The 15,113-nt window shown below is 42.5% G+C and overlaps 1 protein-coding gene across 8 annotated transcripts in view; it reads left to right on the top strand.

Moving 5' to 3' along the window:
- Positions 1–15,113, top strand: part of DIP2A (disco interacting protein 2 homolog A) — a 117,777-nt gene that overhangs the window by 20,858 nt on the left and 81,806 nt on the right. For all 8 annotated transcript variants that reach the window (XM_053564670.1, XM_053564669.1, XM_053564666.1 and 5 more), the window contains exons 2-3: positions 7,145–7,216; positions 11,079–11,198. In XM_053564670.1, the coding sequence (XP_053420645.1) occupies positions 7,145–7,216; positions 11,079–11,198 (192 nt within the window). The remainder of the gene's footprint in view (positions 1–7,144; positions 7,217–11,078; positions 11,199–15,113) is intronic.

Genomic DNA, 15,113 nt, shown 5'->3' with positions numbered 1-15,113 from the left:
AAATAAACTGCTGGGCTTTTATTGTTTTCATTTTTATTTTATTTTTTTATGAGAGAGTCTCACTGTGTCTCCTTGGGTGGAATGGTATGGTGTCATCATAGCTCACAGCGACTTCAAACTCTCAGACTCAAGTGATCGTCTTGCCTCAGCCTCCTGAGTAGCTAGGTATGGTACTGCAGACACTGGCTTTGATGCCCAGCTAGTTTTTCTATTTTTAGTAGAAACAGGGTCCCGCTGTAGCTCAGGGTGGTCTCGAACTCCTGAGCTCAAGCAATCTACCGGTGTTGGCCTCCCAGAGTGCTGGGATGACAAGGGTGATCCACTGTGCCCAGATACTGCTGTGCTTTTAAATAAGGTTTATCAGTTTTAATTTAATGTAGCAATATTTAGTTTTTATTTAAATTTGTTACATGTTTTCATTTATTCCAGAGGAAACAATTTTTTTTAGTAGGTGATGCTTTAAAAAATAATGCATACGTATACCTTAAAGTTGTGCCCAAGTTGAAATTTAGTAAGTGAAATCAAACAATCCCATCGTGGACTAGATGAGGATTGTCAGTGAAACACTTGAGTGTGTGGGTGACCCCAAGCACTGTGAGTATCCTATGAGGGGATGAGGAAGAGGCATTTCTAAGGGGCACCAGCATCGGAACAATGGACCAGGTGTGCTCATTGCATTCAGAATGGGTTGGTTTTAAAAATGGAAAGCGTTGGTGAAGAAAACAGACAGAGTGAGATTTACCATATAATGCCATTCAGGTCAAGTAAAAATACATGGATACAAAGCAGTATACATTCTGTAGAATATATTAAAAGACAGTAAATGCAAAGACATAGTTGCCTATGGTGGTAGGGGTGGAGTATGGTGGGGACCGACAGACAGCTAAACAGCGCTCAAAGAGATTTGTAGGGAGGGGCCTGGCCAAGGAGATCCCAGAGCAGAGGCTATGCACAGAGGACGGGGCTTGTGGGAGGCTCCAGGCCTTGTGCTCAGGCCCTTCCTCTGTAGGATGGCATTTTAATACCCACTTTGAGGCTGCTAGTGAGGCATAATTAGATGTCCTGCATTCAAAGGCATTAATCTTTTCATAGAACAAATCCTACAGTCAAAAATTTATCTAAAGGAAACTTGCTTAAGGACTCAATTAATAGTAGCCCCCCCCTTTTTTTTTTAGACAGAGTCTCACTTTGTCACTCTTAGTAGAGTGCTGTGGCATCATAGCTCACAGCAACTTCTAACTCTTGGGCTCAAGCAATTCTGCCTAAGCCTCCCAAGTAGCTGGGACTACAAGCACCTGCCACAACGCCCAACTGTTTTTTTTTTTTTCTATTTTTTTTAGAGACAAGGTTTTGCTCTGGCTCAGGCTGGTCTCGAACTCATGAGCTGAGGCAATCCACCCGCTTCAGCTGGCACTCCCAGAGGGCTAGGATTACAGGCTTGAGCCACCGCCCCCACCCAGTAGACTGTGTCTTATGACACAGCAAGCTTATTGCTTTGATTGGCTTTCTGAGGGGGGCTTACAAAATACTAGAAACTACTGAGTATTCACTATAAAGAACAAGCTAAAAGTGAGAACTATAATACATGTTTCTTTTTTTTGGAGATAAAGTCTTACTTTGTCATCCTGGGTAGAGTGCTATGGCCTCACAGCTCATAGCAACCTAAAACTCCTGGGCTCAAGTGATCTCTTGCCTCAGCCTTTCAAATAGATGGGACTATAGGCACCAAACACAACGACTGGCTTTTTATTTTTTTGTAGAGACAGGGTCTCACTTTATGGCCCTCGGTAGAGTGCCATGGCCTCACACAGCTCACAGCAACCTCCAACTCCTGGGCTTAAGTGATTCTCTTGCCTCAGCCTCCCAAGTAGCTGGGACTACAGGCGCCCACCACAACGCCCGGCTATTTTTTGGTTGCAGTTAGGCCGGGGCCGGGTTTGAACCCGCCACCCTCGATATATGGGGCCGGCACCCTACTGACTGAGCCATAGGCGCCGCCCGCGACTGGCTTTTTTTTTAATTTCCAAATTTTATTCAGACTGTAAACTTTTGGATCAAAAAAATTCAATGAACCCCAAACAGAGTAAACAAAATTCCAAACCATATAAAACCAATTACTGCATTATTTAGGAATCAATACATATATGATAACAAGACAAGATTAATTAAAATTCAGGATATCAGGGCGGTGCCCGTGGCTCAAAGGAAGTAGGGCGCTGGCCGCATATGCCGGAGGTGGCAGGTTCAAACCCGGCCACAGCCAAAAACTGCAAAAAAAAAAAAATCCAGGATATCAAAAATGGACAACTCAAAGGCTTTAAGGGTATTAGCAAATTCTTTTTCTCAAGTGACCTATGAGGTAAATACACATTTATTTTTATTGTCCTTCAAATAAAACACATACAAAATATTTTTACATGTGCGAAAAACATCACAATAAATAGAAAATGAACGCATCCTTTTTCTGTGTTATTTATAACACAAGCCAGAAACTTGGGAGTCACCCTTGACCGTGTTCTGACCAACCGAATCCAGTTATCACTTCCTACCCCTGCTGAAGCCACCTTTGAAGCACTAAAATCCATTCCTGTCCCTTAAACCACTGCTCTAATGCAATTTCCAAACTGCAGCCCAGGAAAACACCTTAAAACAAGATTAATTTCATCTCTCTTGCTGTCAGACGCAACAGAAAGATAAATAAAGTGCCCAGGGCTATGTGGCCAGGAAATGGCAGAGGGAGGATTCAAATCTTGCCAGTTTTACTTAGGAGTCCAGGTCTTACCCACCCACCATCCCACCTTGGGTGATGCTGGAAAAGGTTCAGCACTGCCTCGCATAGGGTAACCTGGGTAAAGACAGATTTATTTCAATCACCACCTCACCTCCTTTATCTAACTTCTAGTTATCCAGAAGCTCAAACCACTTTCCAAGACCTGCCTTTCTAACACCCCTGCACTATGACAGCAAATCCTAGTATCTGCCCTCCCAGTACTTCATACATTTCTACTAACATGTCCTCCACTAGACTGTGACCTCTACAAGAGCAAGGGCCTGCTTAGTCCACTGTATACAATGCCCCTTGCCCATTCTGGTTCCTCTCCCTGTCCATTCCTCAGTGAATGATAGGTCGCCAATGACGAGATCTCTCATCTTTCCTTCCAACAATGGGCAGTCTGGTCTCTGACCCTACCCTCAGGGCTGTGTGTGAGCCAGATGGGGGAGGAAAGAGACCAGCCCTGGCCAACCAATCCGAGATGGCCTGCTCCATGGAAAAGAAAGAAAGATGTTAGGTACTTAAGACCTCAATCCCTGGGGCCAGTGAATGGATGGCAAACAAGCCACTTCTGCCCTTGAGTTTTATTTTTATTTTTCATTTACGCATAAATATTTATGCTTAAATCTTTAATGCACAGGCTGGCTGGGCACCAGTGGGGGTGCAACTGGGGGGTGGCTACACTCAAGCACTGGGGACCTGGGCCAGGCCCCTCCCCCTCAGACTTCAGCTTCTTTCCAGGATGTGCTGAGCTCTACTTCCCCTGCCACAAGACAGCCAGGGGAAAAGGAAAAGCCCCAGTAGGTGGGCCTGCCTCCTCTTGCACCTCTAGCAACATCTTGTGTCACCTCAATCCCAGCAAGTCCTGGTCTCCAAGCATCTCCTGGAGAGGGGCTGAGGCCTCAGCAAAGCCTAAACTCCCTGCCTCTGTTTTTTAAATGATGTCCTCTCCCCTCCCTCCAGGTCTAGGTGGAGGGCACCTGGGTGTCTACCTCTGGTACACTGAGGCCACTAATGACACAGACCAAGGCTGCCAAGCAGGACAGGGTCAAGGTAGGAGTAAAGGGGCAGATGCAGGCACGGCCAGGGCTGTGGGGCTTTCCCAGAGGCCCAGAATGGTCTCCAGAGGTCCAGCTTCTGTCCTTGGTAGCACTGAGTATTCAGAATCCACTACTCCACAACAGAGGTAGGCACCTCTGAATTCCTAGTGTGCCACACAGGTCACCACCATGTCCCACAAACAGAAACTCCCACAAGTCTTCAGGTCTAACTCAGGGACCTCCCTGAGAAGTCTGTCCTCCCTGGCACATCCTGTAGTTGTCTTCATACTTGGTGCTCTCTGTGTGGTGGGCTCAAAAAACACTTGCTCAATGAATGGAACTTGAGGCTGGCTCTCCTCTGAGCAGTTGCCAGATCCAGTGTCCTCTTCATTCAGCGGCATCAGTTTATTTCAACATTTGAGGAATTGCTAGGTGTTATCACATTACTGGGTTCAAGGGTCACCTTTGCCAGAAAGCCTTGCTGACCCTGCTCTTTGGCAACTTCTCTTCCCCAAGGCTATTGCACTTAGGGAGGCCTCTCAGCCCCTAGGCCAGTGGTTTTCAACCTTTCTGGCTGGGGCCCTTTAATACAGTTCCTGTGGGTCGCAACCCACAGGTTGAGAACTGCTACCCTAGGCCAAGATGATCCCTTGAGCATAGAAACCAGACCTGGTAGCATCATGCATGGCTATTCAGGATGCCTGGCTATTTTTTAGAGACGAGGTCTCTCTTGTTCAGGCTGGTCTTGATACTGGAATTTCTTCTTCAGTAGGTCTCCCTTGGTCTCAGGGATTTGAAGAACAAATCCATGGACCCCAGATCAGTGGTAAGAAAGGATTTATTTTACAGAAAATAATACAAAAATGCACCAAAACTCCAGGCAGGGAGAAAGACTTAACTCAGAAAATCTCTCTCTCTGCCTGGGTTCTTTGTCTAGGGCAGCGGTTCTCAAGCTGTGGGTCCTGACCTCTTTGGGGGTGTCGAACGACCCTTTCACAGCGGTTGCCTAAATACATCCTGTATATCAGATATTTATGATTTACAGTAGTAGCAAAATTATACTTACGAAGTAGCAATAAAAATAATTTTATGGTTGGGGGTCACCACACTATGAGGAACTGTATTAAAGGGTCACGGCATTAGGAAGATTGAGAACCACTGGTCTAGGGGTATATATATAGTCCCATGTGTCCTTTGTAGTTACATTTGGCCAGGACATGGTAACAAATGAATGGATACTGTCCTTTTTCCTGGGGCAAGGTGAATGAACATACTGATGAATGGATACAGTCCATTCATGAAATTGGCCAGGCCTAGGAAATGAGGGGTCCCCCTGAATGGGGGAACCCTGTATTACCCTTGGGACTGAAATGGTCACAGGGGAGTAGTGCAACCGATGGAGGGCTCTCTAGGTCCAAGGGTGGTTTTGGGGTTGGCACCAGCAGGAGCATGGCCTGTACCATGGTCTCCCGTAACTAACTAGAGACCTGTGGACTTCCACTACACTTGCCCTCTCTGCTGCACCAACTGCCAGTGGAGATGCAGAAGGCTCAGCAGGTCTTCCCAGGTGGCTGGCACTGACCAAGCCGGGGTGCTCACACCCTGTGTCAATCTCAAAACTCCTGAGTCAGGCAGTCCTCCAGTCTCAACCTCACAGAGTGTTAGGATTACAGGTGTTGAGTCACCACACCTGGCCTGTAATACATATTTCTGTCTAAATAAAGTCTTCAAAATATCATAGACTCACTATGAGCATTTCCTGTTTTGTGTAGGAAGCCAAATAGTGGCTTGGATTACAAGGTATTTCCGTGAAGAAACATTTCTTTCCTCCTTCTTAGGTGGTTTATTTGCCTTCAGGCTGTTTTTCTTTATGATTATTTATTGGAACAACAGCCGTTTTCCTGTAATCCTAGCACTCTGGGAAGCTGAGGTGGGAGGATCCCTTGAGTTCAGGAGTTTGAGACCAGGCTAAATAAGAGCATGACCCTTCTTTACTAACTCTGTCTCAAAACAAACAAACAAATGAAGAAAGCCCAGCTCCTGCCTCTTCCCCTAGGGGTACCCCTTGGCCAGAGAGGGCCTGCAGCAGTTGGGCCCCGTGTTCTATTACTTCTGAAACTTGAGTCTGCACAGGAATCCTGAAGATCTTGATAAAATACAATTTGAATTGTTTGTTCTGGTTGTGGCTTCAGAGAATGCATTTTTGACAGTCTCCCAAGGGGTGCTGATCAAAATTTAATACTTAAGTATTATTTACATATAGTAAAATTCACCCTTTCTGTTGTACAGTGTATGAAGTTTTGAAAAAGGTATGGAACTATCACTACAGTCAAGATAAAGAACAATTTCACTACCCCCAAAATTCCCGTATCCTTCCTCCACTCCCAGCCCTTGGCAATGACTATCTGTCTCTAACTCTGTGGTTTTGCCTTTTCCAGAATTTCCTACAGATGGAACATTCAGTAAATAGCCTTTTGAGTCTGGCTTTTTTCACTCAGCAATATGTGTGTGAGATGTATCCAAATTGCTGTATCAATAGTTTGTTCCTTTTTACTGCAGAATGTATACTGTTATATGGATATGTCATAGTTTATTTATCCAGTCCACCCAATTGAAGGACATTGTTTCCAGTTTTTTGATCATTAATTTTTTTACTGTTATTTGCATTTATTTTTGTTGCATCTATTCCTGTGCCATAAGTTTTTGTTTCTTCTGGGACACCTTTTTCCTCTGTGCTACCTCCTCTTCTGGTTTGGGAAAAATTTGTTCCTTTACAGTAAGGATCATCTTGATGTGACAGGGGGAGCTCACAGAAGGGGTGATGTGACCGTGAGCTCTGTAAGTTCTGTGATGCATCTTGGGTGCTTTGTTCACTTGGATATGCTCGATGACCAGAGAATCCACATCTAAACCATTAAGTTCAGCATTACTCTCTGCATTTTTAAGAGAGCAAAAATTCAGCCCTCTTTTTGGGCCACTGACCCTGTGTCCAGCCTCACTGTTTGGCCTGGGCACTTTACCAGTTCTACCGCTGCAACCTTGGAATGGTACATACTATTTCTTCAAAGTGACATCCTTTAGATACTTGGTGGTTTTTTTGTATATGCATACCCTTGATGGCCTGGGCAGTTTCACATGTATTCTTAATGTGAACACGAAGATTTGAGCCTCTTGACTTGCATGACTTTGTGAGATCTTCTGTGTCAAGTGAATAGTGAACCATTTTCACAGATTACCTCAGGCTGCTTAGGGGAAGAGAGCCATGAATTAATTTTTAACTAAAAATTTGGATCTATAACAAATGTAATTCTCTTTTCCATTATTGTTTTAGGTGACATCACTCAAAAAGGATATGAAAAGAAAAGGGCAAAGCTACTTGCACGTTACATACCACTTTTTCAAGGTAAGGTGTTTTGTAATAGTTATAATTGTCTCATAAAGCTTGAGACAGCTGAAACTTAACTTAAAAATCGATTTTAGAGGGTGGTGCCTGTGGCTCAGTGGGTTGGGCACTGGCCCCATATACCAAGGGTGGTGGGTTCAAACCTGGCCTCGGCCAAACTGCAACAACAACAAAAATAGACGGGTGTTATGGTGGGTGCCTGTAGTCCCAGCTACTCAGGAGGCTGAGGCAAGAGAATCACCTAAGCCCAGGAATTGGAGGTTGCTGTGAGCTGTGACGCCATGGTACTCTACTGAGGACGATAAAGTGAAACTCTGTCTCTACAAAAAAAAAAAAAAAATTTATTTTAGAGTTCAGCATTGGCGATGTTGAACCAAGTTTTAAACATTGTACATGCTTCATAATTTACAGCTCTATCTTAGGACAGATCTCGTTCCCAAATAGGATTTGTTTTATTTTTATGGTAATAGGACAGCTTGGCACATTTCCTTACTAGGGCTAGAACAAATCGACCATGGTAGGTTGATTTGTAGATTCAGTGCATTCATCATTTCAACAGATGCTTTTTGGTGGTACTTAATAAGTTCTAAAATATATATATCCAAGTGTGAAATGTCAAGAGATCCAAAGTGTGTTTAGTAAAGAAGACTGAAGTGAGAGGATTTGCCTAACCAGGACATGAAGAATTAGTGTAAAGCCATTGTCATTGAGGTAGGGTGTTTTGGGCCAGGACAGACAGCCAGATGGATGCACACACGTGTGGATTTTGTGCCTGGAAGAGGCGGCATTGCGGCTATGGTGCTAGTACAGTTTCTTGTCCACACATTAAACAAATGATTTGACACAGAAAATCAGTTCCCAGTATATTAGGCTTAACTGTGGAAGACAAAAACTGTAGAACCTTTAGAAAAACTTATAGGAAAATCATGAGCATCTCAAAGGAGGAAGGATTTCTGAAGTCATGAAAGGTAATAAAATTGGCAACCATAAAGGAAAAGGTTGATAAATTGTACTATATTAAAATTAAGCACTTCTTTTTTTATCAAAACTCACCGTACATAGATAGAAAAGAGCAATTGTCAAGTGTGAGGAGATGGTTATAACACAAATAACTAAAGAGTAACTGGTATCCAGAATGTTTAGAGCAGCACTGTTCAGCAGAACTGTTTGTAGTAACAGACATATCTCTAGTTGCATTAAACTAGAGAATATGAAAAAGTACATTAAAAAGTAGTCACTGGACGGCCAGGCATGATAACTCACACCTGTAATCCCACTACTCTGGGAGACCCAGGTGAGAGAATCCCTTGAGGTCAGGAATTTGAGACCAGCATGAACAAAATAAGACCCCATCTCCACTAAAAGTGGAAAAAATTAGCTGAGCATTGTGGCAGGTGCCTGTAGTCTCAGCTACTCTGGAGGCTGAGGTAGGAGGATCGCTTGAGCTCAGGAGTCTGAGGTTAGGGGTTAAGTGAATTGAGTTAGGCTGACGCCATGACACTTTGGTCTGGGCAAGAGAGTGAAATTCTGTATCTCAAAAACCAAAAACACCCTAAAACTAGCCACTGGTGACTGAGCACTTGAAATTTGGCTAGTGCAACCAAGACTGGATTTTTAATGTAATTTTACTTAACTTAAACTTTAGCTCCAAATTCTCCCACCATGATAAGAAAATACCCAGTAGAAAAATGTGCAGAGAATCAAATAGATATTTCCTAAGTGGAAACCCTAACAGCCCATAAGCAAATGAAAAGATGCTTAACTTCTCTAGTAATCAGACAAATGCAAATCAAAATTACAACCCACCGTTCTGTTGTTGGAAAGGATTCAAACGTGGAGTGTTTTGCTAGCTAGTATCATGTAGTAAAGTTGAAGAAGTACAGTGATTGTTTTTGAGTTATGTCTGTGCCCTAGAGAAACTCCTGTTTGCTTGCACCTTATACTAATTCCATTCAAAGAATGTTTATTAAATTATGTTCAACTTCATTAGTAGAATGGAAGTGTAAGTTAAGGGAAACCATTTTTCTCTTATCTGATTGGCAAAACCTCTTAAAACCTTTAGTGACATCTAATCCAAAGATTTGGGGAAATGGCACTTTAATACATTGCTTTAAAGAGTGGAAATCACCGCAACCTTTTGGGAAAGTTACCTCTCGGTAACTGTTAATATAAAAAATAAATTTAATTTTTACCTAATAATTTCACATTGGGTTTTATATCTTTGTTGACAAATGACTCTGTCTCAAAGAATAAAAGCAGTTGGGCACAATGGCTCATGCCTGCAATCCCAGCCATCCGAGAGCCCAGGAGGAAGGTTGCCTCAGCCCAGGAGTTTGAGACCAGCCTGGGGAACACAGCAATATCCTGTCTCTTAGAAAAAGATAAGAATAAAAGCATGACGTTTTGAAATATAAATGTAGGGATGCCACTTGCATATGTTATCATTTTGCAGCATGCCTGTTTGTAATCCATAATGCATAAGACTGTGTATCTCCATTATAAACTATAAAGTAGTCTTATCCAATCATAAAAAGCAAAAAGCCAGTAGGAATACTGCTCGGTATTGTCCTATGTGTGTTTATGTACATATATATGTGCATGTACTTGCACATGTGCAGATATATGTGTGTGCTCTTGTTTTGGAGGGCTGATCTTTGATTTCTGGAAACATAGGTAGGTAGGTCCTCTAATGCTGCCCAACTAACCACCCCAAGATGTGTGTAGTGTCTGTTCTGCTCACAACCCTGCCCCTCAGGCCCAATGCAAATGTTAACTTGTCTAGTGAGCCGAGGTCACCTCCAGGTACTTGAGTTCAGGGTACTGTCCCACAAGGGTCCTCAGCCACAGTGTGGCTATGAGATGGGAAGACTCTACAGTCAAGTGCCCGGCTCCCTACTCTGCTAGCGTGGGTCCTCTAGCAAGGGGTCTAGCCACTGTGCGTGGCATGTTTTTCTGTAGAACCAGGTTGGGCTGTGCCTTCTTTCCTGACTAGCCCCAGAAGCCACTCATGAGTGCTTCTTCTACTGTGGGCACGTGGGGCAGTTGCTGACTTGTGGAGGTTTGAGGTAGAGTAGGCTCCACCTTTTTTTAGGAAGTGAAAAGGGTTCGAGGAGCAGGGGGACTGGAGTCCCTACTGGCCATTTTTTGGGATGTTTGAAACAATAAAGGCTACAGTTAAAGACATTTTTGTTGGGGGACAACAGGTTTTGCAATGTACTGTTTGCGGACGTTAGCAAGTTAGGACTCCATTGATGCCAGGCATTTTGCTTAGCGACCCTGCCTATGTGTGCCCCAGTGCATCATTCGTCATCAGGGTCCTCCTGTGTGAAAACAAGGGCCAGCAGGTGGAGTGTGGAGAGCAGGCACTGCTGGTCATCCTGATGTCATCACATGGTCTGGGGGCAGAAGGATGGCAGTGACCTGAAAAGCCTATCTTGGAATACCTTGCATCCTCTTGCTGCTCTTTGTCACCTTGCTACCTTTTCTGTTTGTGTCAGATGGCTACTGGTGGCCCTCAAGTGATTTGGAAACCACAATGAAAGGGCTTTCTATGGAGAGCCTACTACTGAGAGGCCTAGGAGAGGGACAGTGGCAGGGTCATTACACTTGACCCCCCCAGGGTGGTGAAGGAGAGGCAGGGCAGGGTGGTGTTTGGAGAGGAGGCTGTGGGAATGGAGCTTGCCTGTAACCCCTAGCATCCACACATCTACCACCAACTTTCAGAGTAAAGACTTCTGTGCAGGTTTGGTAGCATATGTGCTGTGTGGTGATAGATATGAAATGTGTCCTTTTTTAAATAGAGTTTTTCATAATTGAAAAAGCAAATTGTTTACACAAGTATTCTCATATAATTGTGTTTCAGGAAGAGATTCATCTCTGCAAGCGGAGAATGGAACCCCTGTGCCCTCACAGACCATGGCTACTGCTCCCAAACAGCAGAAGTCTCGACCCACCAACTCTCGTGATGAGCGCTTCCGGTCAGGTAGGCTCACAGCCTGGACAGTGAGGAGGGTGGCTGGTTCTGGCACTCAGACTCTGACCACTAAGTCTTTAGGTGTTTTTTCTTTGCTAAAATGTCTGCCAGCTATCTCACCAAGTAGGTCCTCAGAATCTCCAGCTAAAACTCTGAAAGGGGCCTTAGTAAGGTTGTAGGAGATAAGCCACAATTACAAAGCCAATTACATTATGTCCAAGATATGGACATAATGAGAAAAGATAGCAGAGCTCAAGGAAATGAAAAAGTTAGTTGAGGAACTCCAAAATACAGTAGAATCCCTCAGTAATAGATTTGACCAGGCAGAAGAAAGGATCTCTGAAACTGAAGACAAAGCTTTTGAACATTCCCAAACACTGAAAGAGGCAGACAAATGGAGAGCAAAAACTGATCATTCTCTGAGAGAGCTATGGCATCTCTCCAAAAGATCAAACATAGGAATTAGGAATTCCCGAAGGAGAAGAGGATGGTCCTAAAGGTACTCCAAGAGATTTTGGAGGAGAATTTCCCAAGCATTGCAAGAGATGCAGAATTTCAGATAGCAGTTTCAGCACCCCAACAAGACTCAATCCAAATAAAGCATCTCCTACACACATTGTGATTAACTTTGCCAAAGTTAAGATAAAGGAGAAAATTATGCAAGCAGCCACACATAAGAAAAGCATCATCTACAAAGGGAGAAATATCAGAATGACTGCAGATCTCTCAGCCGAAACATTTCAAACCAGAAGAAGATGGTCATAGACCTTTGGTCTCCTAAAACAAAACAACTTCCAGCCAAGGATCCTCTATCCAGCTAAACTGAGTTTCATTTGTGATGGAGAAATCAAATGCTATAATGACATAATGACATAGACACGTTGAAGAAATTTGCCATAACTAAACCAGCTCTCCAGGATATTCTCAGACCCATCCTCCACAATGACCAGCACAATGCTCTTACCTCCAAAGTAAACACACTCAGAATTTTTTTTTTGCAGTTTTTGACCGGGACTGGGCCTGAACCCACCACCTGTGGCCTATGGGGCCAGCACCTCACTCCTTTGAGCCACAGGCACCGCCCTCACCCAGAAATTTTTGAACAAAACCCAACTTCCACAGTGGTAAAAGGATTAAAAATATCTACTGGACATCAAAAATCATGACACCCAGAACACAGCCAGGCTTATCAGTTCTCTCAATTAATGTGAATGGTTTAAATTGTCCTCTAAAGAGGCACAGGCTGGCAGACTGGATACATAAACTCTGACCAGATATCTGCTGTATACAAGAATCTCACTTTACCTTAGGGGGTAAAAGTAGACTCAGGGTGAAGTGATGCCTTGTATAATACAGGCAAATTGAAATCAGAAAAAAGCAGAAGTTGTGATTTTAGTAGCAAATACAATTGGCTTTAAACCTACAAATATAAGGAAGGTTACTACATATTTGTCAAGGGAAACACCCAACATGAAGAGATTTTGATAATTAACATTTATATACCCTACCAGAATGCTCCTCAATTTATAAGACAGACCCTAATGGATATGAACAACTTGATATCTTCCTGCACTATAATAGTTAGAGATTTTTACACCCCTTTGACAGTTTTGGATAGATCCTCCAACAAGAAACTAAACAAAGAAATATTAGACTTAAACCTGACCCTGGAACAAATGGACTTTACAGACCTCTATAGAACATTTCACCCTAATAAAACTGAATATACATTCTTCTCATCAGCCCACAGATCATCCTCAAAAAGATCATATCCTAGGACACAAGTCTAACCTCAGCAAATTGAAAAGTGTAGAAATTATTCCTTGTATCTTCTTGGACCACGATGGAATAAAAGTTGAACTCAACAGCAACAGGAGTCTTCATACTCAAAGTCATGGAAGCTAAATAATCTTAGGATGAATGATAGCTGGGTCAAAGACAAGATTAAGGAAATCACCAAATTTTTGGAACAAAATGTTAACAAAGACAAATTATCGAAACCTGTGGGATTCTGCAAAGGCAGTCCTAAATTTAAATTTATAGCATTGGAAGCCTTCATTAAGACAACAGAAAGAGAGGAAGCCAACAACTTAATGGATCATCGCATGCAACTGGAAAAGGAAAAACATTGCAACCTGAAACCCAGCAGAAGAAAAGAAATAACCAAAATTAGGGCAGAATTAAATGAAATTGAAAACAAAAGAATCATTCAGAAGATCAATGAAACAAAAAGTTGGTTTTTTGAAAAGATTAACAAAATTGATAAACCTTTGGCTAACCTAACCAGAAATAGAAAAGTAAAATCTCTAATATTGCCTATCAAATGATAAAGGAGACATAACAGATACTTTAGAAATTCAAAAAATCCTCAGTGATTACTACAAAAATCTCTATTCCCAGAAATATGAAAATCTGAAGGAAATGGACCAATACCTGGAAGCATGCCACCTTCCTAGACTCAACCAGAAAGAATTAGAAATCTTGAATAGACCTGTATCAACCACTGAAATATCATCAACAATATGAAATCTCCCTAAAAAGAAGTCCAAGATGAGATGGCTTCACATTTGAATTCTATCAAACCTTTCAAGAGGAGCTAGTACCTATATTATAAAATGTTTTCCAAAGCATAGAAAAAGAAGGAATACTTCCCAACACATGCTACGAAGCAAATATCACCCTGATCCCCAAACCAGGAAAGGATCCAATAAAGAAAGAAAATTATAGACCAATATCATTAATGAATATCACTGCAAAAATAGTCAATAAGATCCGCCTGTAGTCCCAGCTGCTCGGGAGGCTGAGGCAAGAGAATCGCGTAAGCCCAAGGGTTAAGAGGTTGCTGTGAGCTGTGTGACGCCACGGCACTCTACCCGAGGGCGGTACAGTGAGACTCTGTCTCTACAAAAAAAAAAAAAAAAAAATAGTCAATAAGATCTTAGCAAACAGAATTGAACAACACATCAAAAAAATTATACACCATGATCAAGTTGGTTTTATTCCAGGGTTGCAGGGTTGGTTCAACATACGCAAATCTATAAATATAATACATCACATCAATAAAATAAAAAACAAATACCATATGTTTCTCTCAATTGATGCAGAAAAATCCTTTCATAGCATCCAGGGTCCTTTCATGATCAGAATACTTAAGAAATTAGGCATAGAGGGAACATTTCTTAAACTGATAGAGGCCTTCTACAACAAACCCACAGCCAATATCATATCGAATGGTGTAAAATTGAAACCATTTCCACTCAGATCAGGAACGAGCCAAAGATGCCCACTGTCTCCATTGCTATTCAACATAGTAATGGAAGTCTTAGCCATCACAATCAGGCAAGAAAAGGTGATCAAGGGTATCCAAATAGGGTCAGAGGAGATCAAACTCACTCTTCACTCATGATATGATCCTATAACTGGAAAATCCCAGGGACTCAACTTCAAAACTCTTAGAAGTGATCAAGGAATACAGCAGCATCTCAGGATACAAAATCAATACTTACAAGTTGGTAGCTTTTATATACGCCAACAATAGTCAAGCTGAAAAACAATCAAGGAGTCTATTCCTTTTACAATAGTGCCAAAGAAGATGAAATATCTGGGAATTTACCTACCAAAGGATGTGAAAGATCATGCACCTGTCTTCATCAGAGAAGTTTCTGTTCAAGTCTCATGCCCACATAGAAATGGGGTTATTTATTCTTTTCGTATTGATTAGTTTGAGTTCTCTACAGATTCTAATTATCAGACCTTTGTCAGAAGCATAACCCCCCAAAATCTTCTCCCATTCTGAAGGTTGTCTGTTAGCTTTACTTACTGTGCTCTTGGCTGTACAAAAGCTTTTTAGTTTGATCAGATCCCAGTAGTAGATTTTGGTGTTGTTTCAATTGCCCGGGGGGTGTGGGGGGTCCTCCTCATAAA

The sequence above is a fragment of the Nycticebus coucang genome, chromosome 16, assembly GCF_027406575.1.
Source record: "Nycticebus coucang isolate mNycCou1 chromosome 16, mNycCou1.pri, whole genome shotgun sequence".
NCBI classification, from domain to species: Eukaryota; Metazoa; Chordata; class Mammalia; order Primates; family Lorisidae; genus Nycticebus; species Nycticebus coucang.
Note: the sequence above shows the minus strand (reverse complement) of the source record. Positions and strands in the feature narration are given on the sequence as shown.